The sequence below is a fragment of the Trichosurus vulpecula genome, chromosome 3, assembly GCF_011100635.1.
Source record: "Trichosurus vulpecula isolate mTriVul1 chromosome 3, mTriVul1.pri, whole genome shotgun sequence".
Classification (NCBI taxonomy): domain Eukaryota; kingdom Metazoa; phylum Chordata; class Mammalia; order Diprotodontia; family Phalangeridae; genus Trichosurus; species Trichosurus vulpecula.
The window spans coordinates 101582874-101605587 of NC_050575.1; the positions used below are offsets into that span (position 1 = coordinate 101582874).

The 22714-nt window shown below is 38.2% G+C and overlaps 1 protein-coding gene and 1 pseudogene across 2 annotated transcripts in view; one reads left to right on the forward strand and one right to left on the reverse strand.

Annotated features, from left to right (window-relative positions):
• LOC118843419 (ubiquinol-cytochrome-c reductase complex assembly factor 1) overlaps window positions 1-19097 on the reverse strand; it is a 117339-nt gene extending 98242 nt beyond the window's left edge. Inside the window, exon 1 of one of the 2 annotated variants that reach the window (XM_036751059.1) lies at window positions 18927-19097. In XM_036751059.1, coding sequence (XP_036606954.1) covers window positions 18927-18950 — 24 coding nt within the window. In that variant the 5' untranslated portion in view covers window positions 18951-19097. The remainder of the gene's footprint in view (window positions 1-18926) is intronic. The other variant, XM_036751060.1, reaches the window with a different exon arrangement.
• Window positions 7987-8473, forward strand: LOC118841181 (annotated as a pseudogene).
• Window positions 19098-22714: the final 3617 nt, after the last annotated feature.

The window sequence follows — 22714 nt, forward strand, 5'->3', positions numbered from 1 at the left end:
AGCTGTTTAGTTAGGTTTCTAGCTTCAAATGGAACAGAGTTTTATCAAAAATTAGAAAATTCATGCTTGAACCTCACTCTCATATGGATTGGTTCAAAGAGAGAAGAATTATATACAAATTCAGTTGTGTACAGAAATGTAATTTACCCAGTAGGGAAATAAGAATGGAAGGGCTAAAAAAGAAGTGGGAGCAGGGGTGCGGGGGGGGTGGGACAGAAGCAGTGGTTAAGAGGAAAATAAACTTTTGAGGAGGGACAGGACAAAAAAGAGAGAGAGAAGAAGAAACAGAAGAAAATGAGATGGAGGGAAAGACACAGTAATCATAACTATGACTGTAAATGGGATGAGCTCACCCATAAAACTGAAGTGGACAGCAGAATGAATTAGAAACCAGAATCCAACAATATGTTGTTTACAAGAGTCACATTTGAAACAAAAAGACACACACAGAGTTAAAACAAAGGGCTGGAGCAGAATCTAATATGCTTCAGCTGAACCTTAAAAGAAATAAAGGACAGGGAAAGCAATCATGAAATCATACAAAGCAGAAGCAAAACGAGACCTAATTAAAAGGGATAATCATGGAAACTACATTTTGCTGAAAGGTACCATAGACAATAAAGCAATATCACAAAATTATACAGCAACTTTCTCTGATAAAGGCCTCATTTCTCTAACATATACTGAGTACAGAATTGAGTCAAATCTATAAAAGTGAGAACCACTCCCCAACTAATAAATGGTCAAAGGATATAGCTATCTATAATCATATGAAGAATAAGTTACTATCAATTAGAGAAAGGCAAATTAAAATAACTCTGAGGTTGACTCAGAAATGACAAATGCTAGAGGGGATGAGGGAAAAATAGATATACTAATGAACTGCTGGAGAACAATTTGGAAGTAGGCCCAAAGAACTATAAAACTATGTATACTCTTTGACCCAGCAATACCACTACTATGTCTGTACCCCAAAGAGATCAAAGAAAAAGGAAAAGGTCCTATATGTACAAAAATATTTCTAGAAGCAATTTTCATGGTGGAAAAGAACTGGAAATTATGAGGGGATGCTCATCACTTGGGGAATGGCAGCTGTGGCATAGGATTGTGATAGAATGCTATCATGCTGTGGGAAATAACAAGGGGGGTGGTTTCAGAAAAAAACATAGCAGGACTATATGAACTGATGCAAAGTGAAGTGAGAAGAACCAGGAGATCATTGTGCACAGTAACAGTTGCACATTACAACACAGTTAAGATGATGATCAACTATGAAAGACTTGACTACTCTGACCAAAACAATGATCCAAGATAATTCCAAAGAACTCATGATGAAAAAATGCTATCCACTTGTAGAAAGAGAACTGAGCGAAAACTAAAGCATAATTTTCTCACTTTCTTTATTTTTCTTGCTTTTCTAAAAAATATGGCTAATATGAAAATGTTTTGCAATATTTCACATGTATAATGCTATCATTTTACTCACTTTCTCAGTGAGTGGGGGTGGGGGTGGTAGAGAAGAAGAGAATTTGGAACTCAAAATTTAAAAAGAATAGAATGCTTTAAAAAGAATAAATAATATATTTTTAAAGAAATTAGAAAATTCACTTCATGATTACCATGCTTTCATACTTCCTTCTCCCTGCTATTTTTCCATTTTGCTCATGTTTTACCTACAACATTCAAAAGAAATATTTTGTGGTTCAGTCAAACTCTGAAGATGCTCACATTTAGTTAATAACTGGTTTTATCATGATTTGAGAAGCATGAATTATTTTTAGTACTAGTTACTTTTGACTTAGAAATTTGGTTCTTGTTAAAATACTTGCTCGAAAAGAATGGCTTTCCATTCTCCAAATGATAAATGGTCAAGGATCAAGGATGTGAAATAAGTTCTCAGACAAAGAAATCAAAGTTGTCAATAATCATATCAAAAAATGCTCTAATTAACTAGCAATTATGCAAATTACTTCATGAAAATTCAAACAACTCTGAGGTACCACCTCACACTCAGATTGGCTAAGATGAAGGAAAATAACAACTGCTGGAAGGGTTATGGGAAAATGGTACAGTACTATGTATACAGTAATATACTGTCGGAGCTGTGAACTTGTTCAACTATTCAGAACACAATTTGGAACTATGCCCAAAAAGCTATTAAACTTTCACCCAGCAAAATGCACTACTAGGTCTATACACAAAAAAGATCAATATAACAAAAATACTTATTAACAGGTCTTTTTGTGGTAGCAAAGAATTGGAAACTGAGGGTGTGCCCATGAATAGAATGGCTAAGTAGGTTATAGTATGTGAATGTGATGAAATACCACCGTGCTGTCAGAAATGATGAAGAGGATAGTTTCAGAAAAACCTAGAAGACTTGCATAAACTAATGCAAAGTGAAGTAAGTGGAACCAGGATAACAATAATATAACAATTATATAATAATTAAATAACAATAATATAAAGATAATGAACTCTGAAAGACTTGGTAACTCTGACCAACACAACAACTAACCAGAACTCCGAAGAACTCATGATAAAACATGCTATAGAGAAATGAAGGACTCAAGAATACAAATTAGAACATATTCCCCCCCCCTTTCTTGATGTGGCTAATGTAGGACTTTGTTTTGCATAATGATACTTATTTGCAATGGATTTTGTTTTTCTTGCCTTCTCAATAGATGGAGGAGAAGGGATGAGAGAATTCAAAACAGAAAATAAAATAAAATTGAATTTAAAAAGAAAAGGAAAAGCATGACTATCTCTGTGGCCTTTTTAAGGCATAAATGCTTCCCAAGCAGCAGCCATTTCTTGCCTAAATAAATAAGCATAATTCTGAATTCATGGCCCTTGCTTTAATTTTGTACCTATAAAATTCTAATTTGCCCAATTGTCCCTTTGTTTTCCTCAGAAAGTACACTGTGATCACAGATGAAGTACCATAGTATGTTATTTCTATCTTCTTTTCACTTGCTAGATTTTTTTTTTCCCTTTAGTTACTGTAGTATTAAAGTTTAACTATAACACATAAAAGGAAAGCTGAATCTTCGGGATTTGTAGAGGTCCTTTGGATTCTTTACATTTGTATGGGTTCTTTTGTTAATTGTATAAAGCTTTCTTGAAAACTTCCCAGAAATGGCAGCTAGGTGATGCAGCGGATAGAATGCCAGCCACGGTGTCAGAAGGACCCAAGTTCAAATCTGGCCTCAGATACTTACTAACTGTTTAACCCTGCGGAATTCACTTAACCTCAATTGCCTCTTATAAAAAAAAAAAAAAAAGATTACCCTGGAACATGGTTTTCAGTTTTTCCTCTTCTAAATTTTTGAGATGTTAGGATTCGTCCAAGACTCTAAGATATAATACTATATTTAAATCTGCATTTTCATCCAATAATTAAAATATTTTCTAAACTTTTTCCATTTCTATTTTTTTCTTTAATTTGCTTTTTGCTATAGAAAATCTGCTTTTGGTTGCTTCCAATAACTTGGAGCGGTTTCCTATTACAGTTCCCATTTTGGTAATTTTGTTTTTCATTATTTCCTTCCAATCTTTTAAATCATCTTTTAGTTTTAACTTTAATTCCTCTATAATCATTTAATTTTCTACAGATTCTTTTATCTTCTCTTACGTCTTACAAGTGCTATTTTTGCTTAACTTCTTTAACCCATATGAGAATATCTCTCAGAATCTTGTGTTGAGTCTTTTTTTCATCTCTGTCACTTCAGGTATTTTAGCTCTTTCAGTTAGTTGCTCCATGATTTTTCATGGTACTGGCATAGATCTATTTTGTATTTTACTTTGGTCTATTTTTAGCCATATACCATCCTTTTTCGGTATTTCTGCTATTGTTTTTTGAGGGGTATGTAAGATCTACCATCTTAACTGGAAAATTTCACATGCTTACGCTTTTTTCTGTAAAATCCTTCAGAGCATGATCTATGCATGTATATAAAGGATATCCTTGATAAAAACATGAGAAGAAAACAGGGAAGTTTTCAGAGACTCTTTTCTACAAAAGACTAGACATTAAGAGTCACACAATTTATTGACAGGCATAAGGACTAGAAGAACATTCTGTGCTTATCATTTACGAATGATTAAAAACCACTGGGTTCAGTAGAGCAAACAGAGTCTTAAATGCTTTCACCTCCAACAAGGTATTTTCCACACATGTTCTTTGGCAAATATCTTTGGTAGATGCGCCCACAGAGATTATTCAATTAATTTCTGGAATATTAACATCAAGCAAGAAAAACTTCAGCAGGACTGAAAGATAAAATAAATCCACATAAATCATCAGTGTTTCTGTATACAAACCAGCAAAGTCCAGAAGGAAGAGGTAGAAAATCAAGTCAACAAACATTTATTAAGTACTCTTTTGTGCCAGGCACTATGCTATGGATTAGGGACACAAAAAAAGTGTCCCTACAATGCCCATCAATTGGGAAATGGCTGAACAAATTATGATAGGTGAATAGGATGGAATACTATTGTGCTGAAAGAAATGATGAAGGAAATGGTTTCAGAAAAACCTGGAAGACTTGTATGAACTGATGCAGAGTGAAGTGAGTAGAACCAAGAGGATAATTTATGCAATAAAAACAATACTGTAAAGATCTGAAAGATTTTGAAAAACTTTGAAAGATTTGGCAACTCTGATCAACACAAAGACTAACCACAACACCAAGAACTCATGATGAAAAAAGCTATATACAACCTTATGGGTTCAGAGTAAAAACTGAAGTGTATTTTCTTTTATTTTTCTTTCTTTTTTTGGACAGGGATAATTTGGGAAACTATTTTGCACGATATAATTACTTGTAATGGTTTTTGTTTTTCTTGTCTTCTCAATGGGTGGGAGAGAAGGAGGTAGGAGGATGAGAATTCAAAACTGAATATAAAATAAAATTGAATTAATAGCTAACAGTTATACAGTACTTTAAAGTTTGCAAATCACTTTACATATTCTTACTTAATACTCACAATACTGCAAGATAGGTGATTTATTATCATGCCCATTTTACAGATGAGAAAGCTGAGGCCTAGAAAGGTTAAGTGACTAGCCAAAGCTCAGAGAGTTACTGAATGTCTGTGGTGGGATTTGAACCTAGGCCTTACCAACTCCAAGTCCAGCACTCTTTGTACTATTCCATACTAATTCTCTGTATCAATGGTGTCAAAAATTCATAGTGGTCAAAGAGGATAAAAACTGGGAAAAAAAAAAAAGATCAATAGGCTTGGGAATTAGGAGGTCGCTGACCTTTGACAGAGCAGTTTCAGTATGATGATAGAGCAGAGAAGCCAACATGCTGAAGGAGAACAGGTAGTGAGGAAGTAGAGGTATCAGGTATGACCAAATTATTTCAACAAGTTTAAGAGAATGAATGCGACAGGTGTTAAAAGAGAAAGAAGAGAAAACGTGAGAATGTTCAGAAACAAATAGGAAGTAACTTGTAGTAAAGGAAAGATGACTAGTAGAGGGCCTATAAGAGGCAAAAGACTAAGACAGAGGGATTAGCTTTAGTGAAGAACGACGATACCACTTATTCTGTGACTAGAAGAGTAGATGATTATGCTAAGAAATTCTGAAAAAAGACAGAGGAGAGATATGGGAGCCCACATCAGATGTTCCCTATCTTTTTGGTGCAGTAAGACACTAAGTTTACTGCTATCAGAGTGAAAAGAAAAAAGTTTGAAATCTCTGCATCATGATATGCAGTACAGTCAGGGCTCAAGGAGAAGCATTGTCAAGGAGCAGTAAATTCCTAGGTTATATGCCATACATTGTAATGGGTAAAACCCGAGTGATTAATATTGTTTAATAACTTTCAAGAAACAATATGGTATATTGCAGGCGTGAGGAATCTGCAGTCCTCAAGAGCGGCCCTTTGACTGAATCCAAACTTCACAGAACAAATCCCCTTAATAAAAGGATTTGTCCACTATACTTTAGTGGATAAAGGGCCAGCCTTGGAGTCAAGAAGATTGAGAGAGTCAAGCACTACCTCTGGGAAAATTTGCTTTATAAACATGGGCTTTATAAACAATTTCTCAATGCCCCAGGAAATTCTCAGACATAAGTTAAAGACCTTTTGGTCTACATTTGAGTGTGAATTTTCACACCGAAGAGTCTCCAAATCAATGAAATCAGAGGTCAGGTCAAAACCACCAATATAGTATAGAAATGATGTAGCAGAAATAGGAGGAGGAAGATCTATATGTGAATCCAAACTCTGTTATGTGCTAGTAGTGTGATGCGGCACATATTACCTAGAGACAGCTAAATAGTATAGTGGATAAAGTATTGTTGACCTAGAAGTCAGGAAAACCTGAGTTCAAACCTTGATTGAGACACTATCTGGGCAAGTCACTTAACCTCTCTGCCTCAGTTTCCTCTTCTGCAAAATGAGGAGACTTGACAGTCTTGAAGGTCTCTTCCAGATCTATCTAATTCAATTATTTTATAACCTTACAGTTCCTTCATCCATAAAACAGGAGTAATACTTGGCACTGTCAATTTTACAGGGTTGTTTTGAGATAGCATATATAAAAGATTCTGAATAGTGATTTTAAAATGTTGTTATTGTAACTATTATTATTGAAATGACATATCTTTTTATAGAAAAGAGAATAGAATCAAACTTTTAGAAACCTTCAGACAAGGCAAATTCAAGTTTAAGAATGTTCTACTTCAGTAGGGGAATCTGGGAAGATGGCTGAGTAGGTCAGAAAATTCCAAGCTCTCAAGATTTTCCCCCATAGAAGAGTTAAAATAGCACCTTAGGGTGAACAAAGTGTGGGTGGAGACAAAGAAGAACAGGGGCACAACCAGATCCTCCTGGGACAGTTCGAGAAGATCTGAAGAAAAATCCCAGTATCAGGTTTGGTTCCTGCAAGGAGTAAACACCTCCAGGCTTGGTTCCATTTCAACAACTAGAGGCCAGTCCTGGGGTTAGTTGGTCTCAAAGGCTGCCTCCACCCCAGCCACAGGAACTTTTCACCCCCAGGATAGAGAGGGGAGTCATGCTTTTGAGCCCAGGAATATTGAGGGAACCTCTGCTGACCAGGAATGCCAGACCCTGCTGTGCTGTGAAGAGTGGTGGGGGCGAGAAGGAACCAGCACACGCCAGTGAGTGCAGAAAGTGGGGCAGAAAGCCCCTGGCTGTGGGCACTTACAGGAGGTTGGAAGTTTCACTTTGGTTCCAGGCCAGAAGGGAGAACTGAAGATCTGGGGCAGGAGGCACCATTTCCCACACTCCAGGGCTAGAGGTGATCACAAAAATCAAGTCATTAACCACAAAAAAAAAAAAACTGCACAGGCAAAGGAGAAAGAATCCAACCATACAGACCTATTACAGGAATAGAGATGACCGGAGTTCATCTTCAGAGGAGGATATTGAAGTAAACAAACCCCCAAAGAGCAACGTCAAATGGTCAGCTGCCCAAAGAATTTATAGAAGATCTTTAAAAAGACTTTAAAAGCCAAATGACAGAGATGGAGGAAAAACTAAAAAAATAAATAAAAATAATGCAAGGAAAATAAGAAGGTTATAAAAGGAAAATCAACCAATTAGAAAAGGAGATCCAGAATCTCAAGGAGGAAAATGACACCTTGAAAATTAGAACTGCGCAAAGTGAAGCCACTGAAATTATAAGAGATCAAGAAATAATTAAACAAAACATGAATAATGAAAAAAACAGAAGAGAAAGTGAAACATAAGAAAAACAACAGATTTGGAGAACAGATCAAGAAAGAGAAAATATAAAAATAATCGAAGTAACTGAAAGTCATGATCAAAAAAAGAATCTTGATACAATAATACAAGAAATAATTAAAGAAAACTGTCCTGAAGCATTAGAACAAAGCAGGGAAGTAGAAATAGGGAAACTCCATCGAGCACCACTTAAAAAAGATCCTATGACTTCCCTCCTCTGCTCTTCTCGCGACACTTGCGGCGCAGCTTCCTTTTCTCTTTTGCAGCGGCCTGCAGCATGCCTCCCCGACTAAGGAAGACGCGGAAGCTCCGCGGGCACGTCAGTCAACCACGGCCACGGGCGCATGGGCAAGCACCGGAAGCACCCCGGAGGCCCCGGCAATGCAGGAGGGCTGCACCATCACCCGATCAACTTCGGCAAATATCATCCAGGTTACTTCGGGAAAGTGGGTATGAGGCATTACCACTTGAAGAAGAACCAAAGCTACTGCCCAGCTGTCAACCTTGATAAGCTGTGGACGCTAGTCAGTGAGCAGACCAGGATTAATGCTGCCAAAAACAAGGAAGGGCTTGCCCCTATCATTGACGTTGCATGGTCGGGCTATTACAAAGTTCTAGGAAAAGGGAAACTCCCCAAGCAGCCAGTCATCGTGAAGGCAAAGTTCTTCAGCAGAAGAGCAGAGGAAAAAATCAAGGGTGCTGGTGGAGCCTGTTTCCTTGTGGCAAAAAAATCTAATGTTATCAAATAAAACAAATGTCTTTATTAAAAACAAAACAAAACAAAAAAAAAGAGATCCTATGAGGAAAACTCATAGGAATATCATAGTCGAGTTCCGGGGCCCCCAGCTCAAGGATAAAATATTAAAAGCATCAAGATGAAAGCAATTTAAATATGGTGGTGCCTCAATTAGAATTACACAAGACCTAGCAGCAGAGACATCAAAGTACCACTGGTCTTGGAACATAATATAATGAAGAGCAAAAGACCTGGGTCTCCAGCTGAAAATATCATACCCTTCAAATTTAAGTATTATCTTGAATGGAAAAAAAATGGACATTTGACAAACCCTCAGACTTTTAAGACTTTGTTAAAAAAAAAAAAAAGTCCTCAACTTAATAGAAGATTCGACATACCAAACACTGACTATGAAGGATTCATAAGAACAGACTGTTTACCTTTTATAAAACATAAAATGTAAAATGTATGTCTGAGATTCTTATTAATAACTGTTGAGCTCATAAGAAAGAGGGGGATAAGCCTGACTATGATATGAATTTAAAAAGTAAAACCATTTAGAAACAGCTAAAAAAGAGTAACTATTTTATACAAAAGAGGTGCAAGAGGTAGAAAAGATACAGAGGATTTCGATGGGGGAGGAGGGCTGGCAGTTCTGGTAACCTACTTTCACCGGGAATGGGTTTAAGAGTGAACAATACACATATATTTAGAAGAGTATAAAAGTCTTCTAAATTTAGAAGAAATAAAATGGTAGGGGTATAGTGAGGGGGAAGAGGACAAGGGAGGAATTAGGATAAGGGAAGAATTTTCAGAGGGGACAATGAGGGAATAGGTAAAGGGAGTTTGGATTAATGGGAACGGCAGGATAGGGGAGGGATTCTTAGAGGGGAGAGGGCAAGTAATAGGAGGGCCACGTAGTGGGAAGAAGTTAAGTAAAGGAGGCAGGAGGGGATAGGAAACAAAAGATATGTACAAACATAAAAAACAAAGATTAGGAGTAGAGTATGTTTGGGAAAAGTATATGTCTATATATGCATGTATATATGCATGTGTAAGTATATATCTGTATGTGTATGTATATATCAAGAAATATCTAAATTATATTGTAGCCTTCTGGGGGGGTGGGGGGAGGGGAAAAAAAGAACAAAGTTAACAAGTGCACAGCAGAGAACAAAAGAAAGCAAAGATGGGACGATTCTCAATACAAGGTGTATTATTTATCATACAGGCTTTCTTGAAATGAAAATTTATTGTTACATATTTTGAATCCCCTCCTATGTTCTGCTATGCACATGACATGCTTTTTTTTCTTTCTTACCTTATATTTAAGTTTCAATATTTAAATTTATGATATGTTTTTGTTTCTTTTCTCTATTTTGTATTTGTGTTCTGGTAACATAAAATAAAATAAAAACTTAAAAAAAAAAAGAATGTTCTACCTCAAATGAGGTTTGTAATCTTTTTAAAAGGACTTTGATTTGGAGGTTTCTTGGGTTTTCTATTTTAACTCAAAAAGATTTACCACAATAATTTAGTGTCAGATGTTACTTTCCTAAAAATTCAAACATGGGATAAGATAAAACATGTTAAGTTTCATCCCAAAAAAAGAAATGAGAGGAAATGGCAAGAAGGAACAATGTGAACTTTGGGAAATTTTTCTGAAGAATTTCATCACTTATTTTTTCAATATCAACAGAAATGTGTCAAGATAATTTGGGCTCTACTTGGCCTTATACCAATATTTTAAATCAATTCTTATTAGCAAACTGTCACTTAGGAATAAAGGAAGGGAGGGATAGAAGGAAGGACAGAAGGAAGGAAGGAAGAAAGGAGGGAAAGAAGAAAGAGAGGAAGGATTTATTAAATGCCTACTATGTGCCAGGCCCTGTGCTTTACAAATATTTCATTTTATTCTCACAAGAAATGCTATTATAACCCCCTTTTTATAGTTGAGGAAATTGAAGCAGACAGAAGTTAAGTAAGTTGCCCAAGTCACAGAGCTACTATGAGTCTGAGGCCAGATTTTAACTCAGGTCTTCCTGAGGTCCAGTTATCTATCCCCTCTTAAAGCTACAGTTCTAGTCCTGACATTCAACAGTGCCTAAATTAAAACAAGATGGTCCTCCTCCCCTTTTGATCTGTAATATATAGTTGCAAGAATCATGTTGCTTGCTTAAGAACAGCTTACATTTATATGGCACACTTTTAAAACTTAAAAATGCTTTGCATACATCAGCTCATTTGACAATCATAACATAAAGCAGGCCTGCCCAACATCTGGCCTTGAGGGCCGCCTGCAGACCCTTGACGGCTGCCAATGAAAAATGTAGAGGATGTATAAGAAAGTAAAGATGTAAGGAGCGCTTTGTCCATGGCCCACTTAACCTGACTTCCACTAGTCACTACTGTGGCCATCATGTAATATGGCAGGTGTGCTGCCACTGCACGCTCTCCTGTTTGTCATGTGACCCACGGCAACCAACCATAGTCAGTCTGTCTCTAGTCTTCGAGGAACAGGAGTCACATCTTTTTGCTGTGTTTTTGGGCATTACCAAATGTAAACAGTAAGAAAACCTGAAAAATGTATTAAAACTTGTACCACTTTGCAAAGTAATTCTTTTAACATTAATACGATTTCATGATAAAAATCTTAAGTAATAAGTGTAATTAATTGATATTAATTGAAATTTCCCTTTTTTAATATGGTTTATTTGCAAAATAGTTTAATCATTAATTACACCTTTACTTGGAAAGTGAGCTGCTAAAGACCTATCTGTGGCCTGAAGTTTAGCCTATTTCAATTTTGGCCCCTACCTACTGCCAAGTTGTGCAGGTCTAACATAAAGCATCATTATTCCCATTTTACAAATGAAAAAAACAAGGCCAAGAGATGTTAAGAAATTGTATCACAAAGCTAATCAGTAGTAGGGCTAGGACACAAAACTTTCTCTTAAGACTCCAGATGCACTGTTCTTTCCACTACACTACATGAGCTTCTCTTTGTATTGCTTTTGAATGTCTTTTCTCAGAAACCTTCAGTCAATCCCAAATGCTTCTTTAATCAAATTAAGGTGCTTGATTATAAATCATATTTTCAAAACTTGAAAGAGCCCTAAAGATGTGCAACCTCCTCAGTTTACAAATGAAGAAACTAAGGTGCTAAAGGGAATAAACTGCTTATGGTCAGACTGTGACAGTGGCAGAACCTGGACTACCAACTCAATATTCTTTCTACTAAACCAAACTGACCCTCTTTAAGATTTCCACTGAGTCCCTCCTGCCTAACCTCTCTATCTAACCACACACTTCCTGGTGTTCAGTAATCCAGACAAAGCTAATCTCCTAGCTATCTTTCTCCACTCCTGAGCCACTCGTCCTCCTTATTAAACAACATTCCCTACCTTCCTTCACAAGTCTGCTAAAAATTCATTTCCTTCATAAAAGCTTTGCAGACCCATCCCACTTGGCTCCAGTTACTCCATTCACTGTTCTTTTCCTCTCCACCCTCACCCAATAACTCAGATTTACACATGTGTTTAGACTTCTTTGACTAACTTATATGTCTGTGTTTCAGCCCAAGTACAGAAACTGGCTATTTTTTCAGAGTATGTTCTATACCCCTGGGTAGACATACCAGGTGAATAGTTATGGATGATGGAGTAATGGCTTTGCTGTTAGTTTCGATCTGTCTCTCTGAGCTGAAATTTACAGCATCTCTGGGCCCTGTCCCAGTGATCTGCATTCAGATATAAAGAAGCATATTTTCTGCTGCTACCAAGTGGTTGACAGACCCCCAGCAGCAATCACCAAGGACAGGATTTATACAGATAAAGGAGGATAGGAAATTGTCCTCATAGAAACTATGAGAATAGAACCTTTCCCATTTTCTGGAATGTTCTACCTTGTTTATGCAGTTTGGTGCTTTCTGCCTCTCAAATAAAGTTAAATTCATCATTGTTATTTCATTCTCTTTAAACTAAGTTTGTGTCACTGAACTGTGCATACCCTTTGACCCACTGGTTCTACTGGTAGGTCTGTGCCCCAAAGAGATCAAAGAAAGAGGAGAAAGCCACATATGTACAAAAATATTTTAACAGTGGGATTGAAAATTAATGGGGTGTCCATCAATTGAGGAATGGCTGAACAAATTGTGGTATATGAATGTAATAGAACAATATTATGCAGTAAGAAATGACCAAAGGGACAGTTTCAGAGAAACCTGGGAAGAGCTGTACGAACTGATGCACAATAATGTTAGCAGAAACAATTTATATATTAACAGCACTGTCAAGATGAATAACTTTGACTTAACAACTCTGATTAAAGACCAGCCACAATTCTAGAGGACGATAAAGCAATCATCAAGCATGCTAACCACCTCCAGACAAAAAGATAAACTTAAGGTACAGAATAAGACATAATATTTTTGGACATGGCCAATGTTTAATTTATTTTTGACTATGAATATGTTACAAGGGCTTTATTTTTCTTTCTTTTTCAAAGCTGGGTAGGAGAGAAAAAATAAATACTTGTGGACTGAAAATAAATTTCTTTACGTATGTAAACAAAAAAAATTAGCTTTGTGACTCAGTTTTAGAAGTAGAAGTACTATAATGGAACTAACTAAATTGCTCTTTAGCATATCATCTGATCACACTAGTATACTTTAAGTCAAAGTTCAACAAATTTTAGATGACAGATTACTAGGGTATCCCAAAAGCTCATGTATCTACGCAATATCTCAAACAAATAGCAATTTAAATATTAAACTTCATCCATTAAGATTCATACTGGAAAAAATTAACTGTATAATTATAATGGCCAAATTCATCATGGAGAAGAGTTTAGAAAGTATACCTACCTCCCTTCACCATAGAGGTAGGGGACTATGAGTATGCAATATTGAAAATAATATCAGACATGGTCAACATACTGTTTAAATTGGCTTTACTAAAATGTCTTTTTTGTTTTAAAATATTTCTTACAGGGGCAGCTAAGTGGCGTAGTGAATAGAGCACTGGCCCTGGAGTCAGGAGGACCTGAGTTCAAACCTGGCCTCAGACACTTGACACACTTACTAGCTGTGTGACCTTGGGCAAGTCACTTAACCCCAATTGCCCTGCCAAAAACAAAAACAATAAAATAAAATAAAATATTTGTTACAAGAAATGTTTTGCGGTAGCAGGGAAAGGGTTATGTTCAAAAGTGAATGTGATATAACAACAAAAGGCATCAATTATTTAAATATATGCATATATCTACACATATTTAAAGACTCTTATTGGAAACTCTGGGTAAGTTATTGGCTCCACTTCCTCCAAGAAGCAAGAGAATGAAGCTCTCTGTCAGAATGCCCAAGTGGGACTGCTTTGCTCTGTCTCTTTCTTTACTGCCTGATCCCCTCTTAAACACTGAGACCACTGGGATCATACAGGAAGACAAGGAGCTCATTTCTCATAAGCCAAAGTCCATTACAAGCACACCTGTATCTGGATCATTCTTGCTCAAAACAACCAATGAACAAGTATTTATTAAATATGGTTTATCAATAAATACAAGTATTTATTACTAATATATCATTAAGTATTTTGCCTACTATATGTCAGACATCATGATAGGTGCTGGGATTACAACCATAAAAGTGAGACAGTTCAGTTTCTCCTCCTCCCCAACCCCCGCAAACTACAGCTACAGTAGTAGGGTCATAGGATTTAGTACTGGCTAGAACCTTGGAGATGAGATGTTCAAATGACCTCATTTTATAGTTAAGGAAACTGAAGCCTAGTGAAGTGACTGTTTCAGGGTCACATAGAGAGAAAGTAAAAGAGCCAGCATTTGAATTCAGGTCTTCTACTCCTTATTCTCCACTGCATTGCTTCCCTACCTTCCTCTGAACACACCCTCAACACTATAAAAAACAACTATGGATAAAATACATTGGACCATTTGGTAGTATACTGAATAAAGAAGAATGTTGCAGTGGAAAGAGGCCTGGACTGGGAAGCATGAGTCCTGGGTTCTAAAGCTGGCTCGTGTGTGACCTGCTCTGTTTTATGGGTCACCCAAGATCTGACATTCTAGGCTTTAAGGTCACTTCCAGTGTACTGAAATTTGTTTGGCTCTTAGGTTTAAGGGCTAGGCTAGCTCCTAGATATACAGCAAATTTATTCAGTCCTGCTTTAAATCATTCGAATACGGTTACTGTTTCCTAAGACTACAGAATAGTTTTCTACAATGTGTTGTTTTCCTCAATAGATAAAAGCTAAACACAACATTCTAACTTCATCTTTGTGCCTTTACACTATCTCCCATGGCTAGACTGCTCTCCCCCTTCCTCCCTGGCCTCTTAGTTACCCTAGTTTCCTTCAAGACTGGCTGAGATCAAAAAATCTATCAAATACTACCAAAAAAAAAAGATTGGCTGAGATCTCACCTTCTACAGAAACCTTTCCTGGCCTTCCCAACTCCCCCACTCAGATAATTTTCCATCTATTTTGTATATGTTTTGTATGCACCTAGTGATTGAAATGATGTTTCCCCATCATAAATGTAAAATCTCTGATGTTTTTTCTATGTTTTTGTACCCTCGGCACTTAGCATATAGCTAAGAGTTTAATAAATGTTTGGTGACTGATGATGACCTTCCATTCAAATCAGGAATCCCCTCTAGTAACACAGGATCTTAGACGTAGAGCTTGAAGAGACCTTAGAGGTCATTCTACTCCAAATTCTTTATTTTTTGGATGAGGAAACTGAGGTCCAGGGGTTAAGTGATTTGCCCAAAGTCACTCAAGTTCTAAGTGGCAGTCAGGATTTGAACCCAGGTCCTCTGACTCCAAATCCTACTCTCTTTCCAGTGTTTGGTGCTTGCCTTTGATACCCTCTAATTCTCCTCTTCAACAAATGACAACAATAACAGCAGGTGATATATAATGCTTCAAAGTTTACAAATCATTTATGTACTTCTTGACATTTGATCATCACAACAAACCTATGAAACATGTACTACTGGTACCATTCTCATTTCAAATGGGGACCCTTTTCTCCATTATTTTCTTTTAATTAATCCCCCTTCTGTTGTATCTTAGCCTATTCAGTAACCCACATTGCCTCCTGTGGATAAAAATACCATGAAGAAGGCAGTTTCAGCCTTGCATGAACCAATGCAGAATGGAGTGAGCGGAACTTTATACAATAAAAATATTACAAAGACAAACTTTGAAAGACTTACAAATTCTGAACAATGCAATGATCAACCATGATTCCAGAGAACATATGAGGGAATATGCTATGCACTTCCTGACGGTGAGGCGATTAACTGAGTATGTGTGTGTGTGTGTATGTGTGTGTGTGTACATATATGTCTGTGTGTACATATATATATATTTGGACATAGCCAATGCTGAAGTTTATCTTGCTTGATTACACATATTTGTTGCAATGATTTTGTCCTGCAGGACAACAAACGTGGGAGAAAAAGAAAATATATTTTTGTTCAGTAAAAAAAAATAAATTAAAATAAAAATCTCTTGGTGCTCCAGGCAACTCTAACACTCTAAATTGAGGAGAAGTTGTGAACCTACTACGTTAGTAGAGGAAATTTCTCAACAGAAGCTCCAAATGCTAGTGAAATCAGAAGTCTAGTCCCTAACCCTGGCTACCACCTCCCTACATTTGTATTAGAATGTAAACTGCTTGAGGACAAGGACTCTCTCATCTTCCTATCCCCACAGTGCTTAGAAGAGCATTTAATGCTTTTTCATGAGGGAATGTGTTTTCCTTGCAATAAGGGTTTCCTTTTTTCCCCTTTATTTCAAGGGAGGATCCAGAAATGATTGATATAATGAAAAAAAATCAATAAAAATTCTTTTAAGTAATAACCTTACTTTCCCAGCAGATAAAAGAAAATCCCTAAGATTCTTACCAAACAACACTCTCACTTCATAAGCTAGTAAAACTCTTGCAGTAGTCACTATACATTGGGCAGAGGAAGAGAGTATAGACTCCAAAGCAAGATCTTTTCAATACACTACGAGCGAAGACCACAGTGACCTTCTGATACATTCCACTACACTGTTACACTAACATTTGTAATTTCTTGAATGTCTAGTGCCAATAAGAGTTTCTTTGGGTACTTTACGGACAAAGGAATAGAGATGCAATAACCTATATGCTTGATAATGTGAATAGCTGGAGCGGTCAAAAAGACAGTTATGTGGTCCCAGATGATAGAACTAGGGATAATAAGGTTAGCAAGTTTTATTAATCTATTTTGTAGGGTTTTCACATCAGGTAAAGGTTGGACTAAATGATTTCTGAAGTCCCTTCAAGCTCTAAGATTTTATGATTCAATGAGTTCAAAGATCACTATGAACTGAAAAAACCATGGAAGTCTTCATGAAGGAAACAAAACTTTAACTGGACCTTGAAGAATAGGTACAATTTGAATAAAGAGAGAGGAAGAATATTCCAGGAATATTTGTTCCACAAAGTGGTAGGAAAGGCATCTTTGGTTGGGGAACATTAAGGAAACCAGTTTGGCTGAAGTGGAAGGTTTGGGACAAGAGAATAACATGGTAAAAACACTACTTTAAAAAACTACTCTGGTAGCCTGTGAAGGCTAAAATGGAACTGGGAAGCAGAAGTGGGAATAATTAGAAGGCTATAGCAGTCACAGAACACAAATGACTGTCACATTGATAGTATGCTTTAAGTTTTTTTTTTTAAATCAGAGGCAGTAGGATGTAATAGACCACTGGATTTCATGGCCTTCCCTTATAACTTCAGACTTCCTGGATCTCAGCAACTTTATGATCTTTATTCACTCACTGTGCCTACTGTGTGCAGAGAGCATGCTATGCTCAAAGCTAAGGGAAATGCAAGGTTTATGTAAGACACTGTTCCTGCCATAATCTTAACAGTTTTTCAGGAAAGAAGCACTATGGCACTTATTTTAGACGAGGTAGTTTTTCAGGAAAGCGGCACAGTATCATCCTGTCAGATTAGTTATCCTCCAAGCATTTCCTCATATATCTTTATCCACCAGAGTAGGTCTTGGAGCCAGGAAAACTTGGGTTTGAGGCCTGCCTCTGAGCTCTAGTTGTAGCCTGGTGGCGCAGTGGATTTAGCACAGGAATCAGATTGGAGTTCAAATCCTGATTCCAACACCAGCTGTGTGATCCTGGGCAAGTCACTGGAGCTATGTCTCAGCTTATTCATTTGTAAAATGGAGATAATAACACCTACCTCGCAGGACTGTTATTAGGGTAAAATGAAATATTTGTAAAGTTATTTGCATACCTTAAATAGCTATAAAAATATAGGCTAATAAACGTTATCATCACTATCGTTATTAGACAACTCTCTAAGACTGTGAATTATAGAGAAGGTGCAGACCCACATTGGTAGAGGAAGTTTCCTCCTCCAAGAGGTAGGCCAATGAAATCATAGGTCCCACCCCTATCTCTTTTTCCACAATTTTGACTTTGCATTACTAGGCTTTAAAATCTTTTAAGAATCTGAAGCTGCTAGATAAAATATATTATACAAATTCAATATAACAACGCACACACTTGGGAGGAAGCTTAGAGATGTACTAATTTAATCTCACTACAGGGGAAGAAACTGAAGTCCAGAAAAGAGTGGCTTGACTAAAAATCACACAAGTAGCAAATAGTACGGCCATTATTCCACCCCAAATCCTCTGCCTCCAAATCCATTGCACACCCCACTGTTCCAACTATCTCCCCAAATACAGGGCTCTCTAGTTCATGCGACACCTGTCCACTAGTCCAGGCTGGCTAAGATCATTAAAATCATTTTCATGAACACATGCATTGGATCAGTGGAAGGAGAAAATGACTAGTCCTGGTTTCCTGCCTCTTACTAGCTATATGATTTAGGATTCAGACCTGGAAGGGACTTTAGAGAGGGGCCATCGAATCCAACCTCCCCTTTTATTTCTCGACAGATGAATGAACCTCAGTTGAGCCTCATCCCAAGAGTGGTGAAGCAACGTGCTTCAAGGTCACACGAGGAGTGAGTTAGCAAAGTAGCACGGCTGTGCCTCAGTTTCCTCCTCTGTAAAAGGGGGATCTGAGCCTCGGTAAGTTTTCTACGGTCCCTCTCAGTTCAATGACTTATGTCCGCACCTCACCCAGAGGTAACACGGCTGCAGCTAGTGGAGGGTGGACGTGCGGAGTGGCTGAGGTCCCTCCGAGGAGACGCCGGTCCTTCTCCTCCCGAGAAGCCCACATCTAGGGCCCAAGGCCAGTCGGGGGATGGTAGTCTGGAGAGCCTGCCTCAGTTTCCCCAACCTAGAACCTGTCACCTGCTTCGGCCCTCCACTCCCAGAGTCCCCTCCGGCGGCCACAGCTTCCCTCCTCTGCCCCCTCAGAAAGGACGCCCCTGCTCCTAACCCCGGGGCCAGCCAAGGGGAAAGGGAAAGTCATTCCATCACTCACAAGGACTCGCCACAACAGCGCCATGTTCCTCAACAAACATTTCCGGGTGGAAGGGTGAATTTCCGGAGTTCTCCGCGGCTGGGGGAGACTTTTCTGCAGCAGGAGACGGGCAACGGCGGCGCAAGCGCAGTGCCGACCGTAGCTGCGCGTGCTGGCGCGCGGCCTCAAAGCGCTACTGCCGCCCCACTCCCTGCAGTGTCGTCACAACGGCGCACCCCGCGAGTTGTCTTAGACTAGTCCTGCCCCCCGCTTCCACGACCTTCTGTCGTGGACCACTCCTCTGCCCTTAAGGTCCGTGGGCGTGCCATCATGCATACACGCACGCACACACACACACACACACACACACACACACAATATTCCCATTTTATCCGTATATCCACCCTTTGTCATACATACACACACACTCTGAATATTCCCATTTTATCTCTATATCCACCGTTTGTCTCACACACACACAGAATATTCCCATTTTATCCCTATATCTATCTACCCTTTACCTCCAGATCCCTATCCTCCAACAGACCCCCTCACAGCCTTGCCTAATAGACCGCTACATCTCCCCCTCTATAGAACCCCTGTATCTCCCCCGGACAGACTCCAGTACCTTCCCCACAAACTTCCTTATAGTCTTCCCTCAGACTACCCCTCCCCTCACAGACCACATAGTCCATTCCTCCCCTTTCACTCTCACAGCCTCCACTTCCCTCCAAAGTTTCCTACAAAGCGCCCCCACCCACCTCGTCCCTTGGATACCCTCCACAGCGTCCCTTCCCTCCTCAGAGCCCCTTCCCTCCTAGACTTCCTCTTCCCTCATCGACCTTGAATAGACCACTCCCTCCCACTTCTCATAAACTGCACCTCCTCCACCCGCTAAGCCCTCGTTCTCTCTTAGACCCTCTCCTCCTCACAGCCTCCCCTTCCCCTCACAGGTCTTTCAGTGGTATAGGAAATTCCCAATAAGCTAACTTCCCCTCCCCAGGCAAATCAGCGACTGTTCTGTAGTTTGTAATGTTGGAGAGTTACCTAGGTCATTGAACGTTTAAGTGACTTGCCCAAGGTCACACGCTGTAGGTTTGCGTCAGGCGTTCCTGAATGTGAAGCCAGCTCTTTAGCCACTATGCCATGCTGCTTCTCAGCTTTCAGAGTAGGTGTTGTTGAGTCGTTTCAGTTCGCGTCCGACTCCTCCTGACCCCATTTGGGGTTTTTTGGGCAAAGATATTGGAGTGATTTCAGAGAGTAGATGCTTAATGTTGAATTCAATCCCAGGATTCACAAGATTGTGTTCAGATGTTCTAATCTGCTAAAGAACAAACCCAAACCTACTCATAAGATCATGGACTTAGAACTGGAAGAGACTTTAGAGATCCTAATTGACCACTTTTAAAAGCTCTCTTATCTTCATACCTTTCTATCCCTCCCCTGGATTGAGCACCGGAGGATCTCCACCCTTGACCAACCCCAGCAAAAATGGACACTTTCTAAGTCTCATTGGTACTTAAAAGATGTTACTCCATACCACTTCTTTCTGTCTAAATTCTTCCTTTAGACACCACCTAGAAGTGATCATTCCCTCATTTTGCTTACACAATATATTACCGATAGACTGTTCCCACAGTTATGCCTTCTTTTTCAAGTTTCTACTGGTTTCTACCTTGTTGCCTATAAATATGCCTAGGTCTTTCCTATCCTTAAAAAAAAAAAAAAAAAGAAAAAAGAAAAAGAAAAAAAGAAATCCTTTCTTGACTCTACTATCTCCTCAAGTGATTGTCCTACAATCCTCCTCCCTGTCAGAGCCAAACACCTTTAAAAAGCTATCTACTCTTACTGCTTTCACTTCATTTCTTTTCATTTCGTCTCAAATTTTGCTTTCCAGCATTGTCATTCAACTGAAATGGCTCTCTCCAAAATTACCAATCTCGTAATTCTCAGATCTGTTGATCTTTCTTCAGTCCTCATCCTTCGTAGTCTCCCTGCAGCATTTGACGTTTTTTTACCACCCTGACACTTCTCTCTTTTGGTTCTATTCATATCTGTCAACCATTCCGTTGGTCTCTTTTGCTAGATAATCATATCTGTGTTTCATATGCATCTCAAACTCAATGTTTCCAAAGCAATTCATGGTCTTTCTTCCAAAACCCAACCCTTTTTCTTTTTTTTCCCCAATTTTTTAACATTTTTATTTAAAGTTTTGAGTTCCAAATTCTATCCCTCCCTCCCTGCCCTCCCCCTTCCCTGAGATGGTAAGCAGTCAAATATAGGTCATACATATGCAATTATGTAAAAATATTTTCATATTGGTCATTTTTTTACAAGAAGATTCAAATAAAAGAAAAATGAAAGAAAGTGAAAAATAGCATGCTTCAGTCTGTATTCAATCAATATCAGTTCTTTCTCTGGAGGCATTCAGTATACTTCATCATCTGTCCTTTGGGTATCTTGGATCACTGTGTTGTTGAGAATAGCTAAGTCATTCACAATTCTTAAATGAACAATATTGTTGTTACTATGTACAATGTTCTCCTGGTTCAGTTCACTTCACTATGCATCAGTTCATGTAAGTCTTTCCAGATTTTTCTGAAATCATCCTGCTTGTCATTTCTTATAGCACAATAATATTCCATTACAATCACATACCACAGTTTGGCATCCCCTCAATTTCTAATTCTTAGCCCCCACAAAAAGAACTGCTGTAAATGTTTTTGTACAAATAGGTCCTTTTCCCTTTTTGTGGATGTCTTTGGGATACAGACATAGAAGTGGTATGGCTGCATCAGAGGATATGTAGTTTTATAGCCCTTTGGGCATAGTACCAAATTGCTCTGGTTAGATCAATTCACAACTCATGCATCAGTGTCCCAGCTTTCCACATCCCGTCCAACATCCGATATTTTCTTTTTTTTTTCATATTAGTCACTTTGATAAGTATGAGGTGGTACCTAAGAGTTCTTTTAATTTTCATTTCTCTGATTAATAGTGATTTAAGAGCATTTTTTCATATGACTATAGATAGCTTTTATTTTTTTGTCTGAAAACTGCCTATTTGTATCCTTTGACCATTTATCAGCTGGGGAATGACTTATGTTTTTATAAATTTGACTCAGTTCTCTATATATATAGGAAATAAGGTCTTTATCAGAGATACTTGTGCAAATTTTTCTCCCAATTTTCTGTTTTCCTAATAATTTTGGTTGCATTGGTTTTGTGCCAATTTTTTTTAATTTTATGTAATAAAAATTACCTATTTTACATTTTGAATGCTCTTTATATCTTCTTTGGGCATAAGTTGTTCCCTTATCCATAAATCGGACAGATAAACTATTCCATGCTCATTTAATTTGCTTATGGTATCACCATATGTGTAAATCATGTAACCATTTTGACCTTATCTTCATATACGGTGTGAAACATTGGTCTATGCCCAGTTCCTGACCTACTGCTTTCCAGTTTTTTCAACATTTTTTGTCAAATAATGAGTTTTGGGGGCAGCTAGGTGACACAGTGAGTAGAGCACCAGCCCTGAAGTCAGGAGGACCTGAGTTAATCCAGCCTCAGACACTTGACACATTCACTAGCTGTGTGACCTTGGGCAAGTCACTTAACCTCAATTGCCCTGCCTTCCCCCCTCCAAAAAAAAAAAAGACAATGAGTTTTTGCTCGAAAAGTTTGGATCTTTGGGTTTATTATATACGAAACTGCTATGATCATTTACTATAATTTATCGTGTACTTAATCTGTTCTATTGACTCATGATTCTTATTTTTACCACTAATTACTACTTTATACTA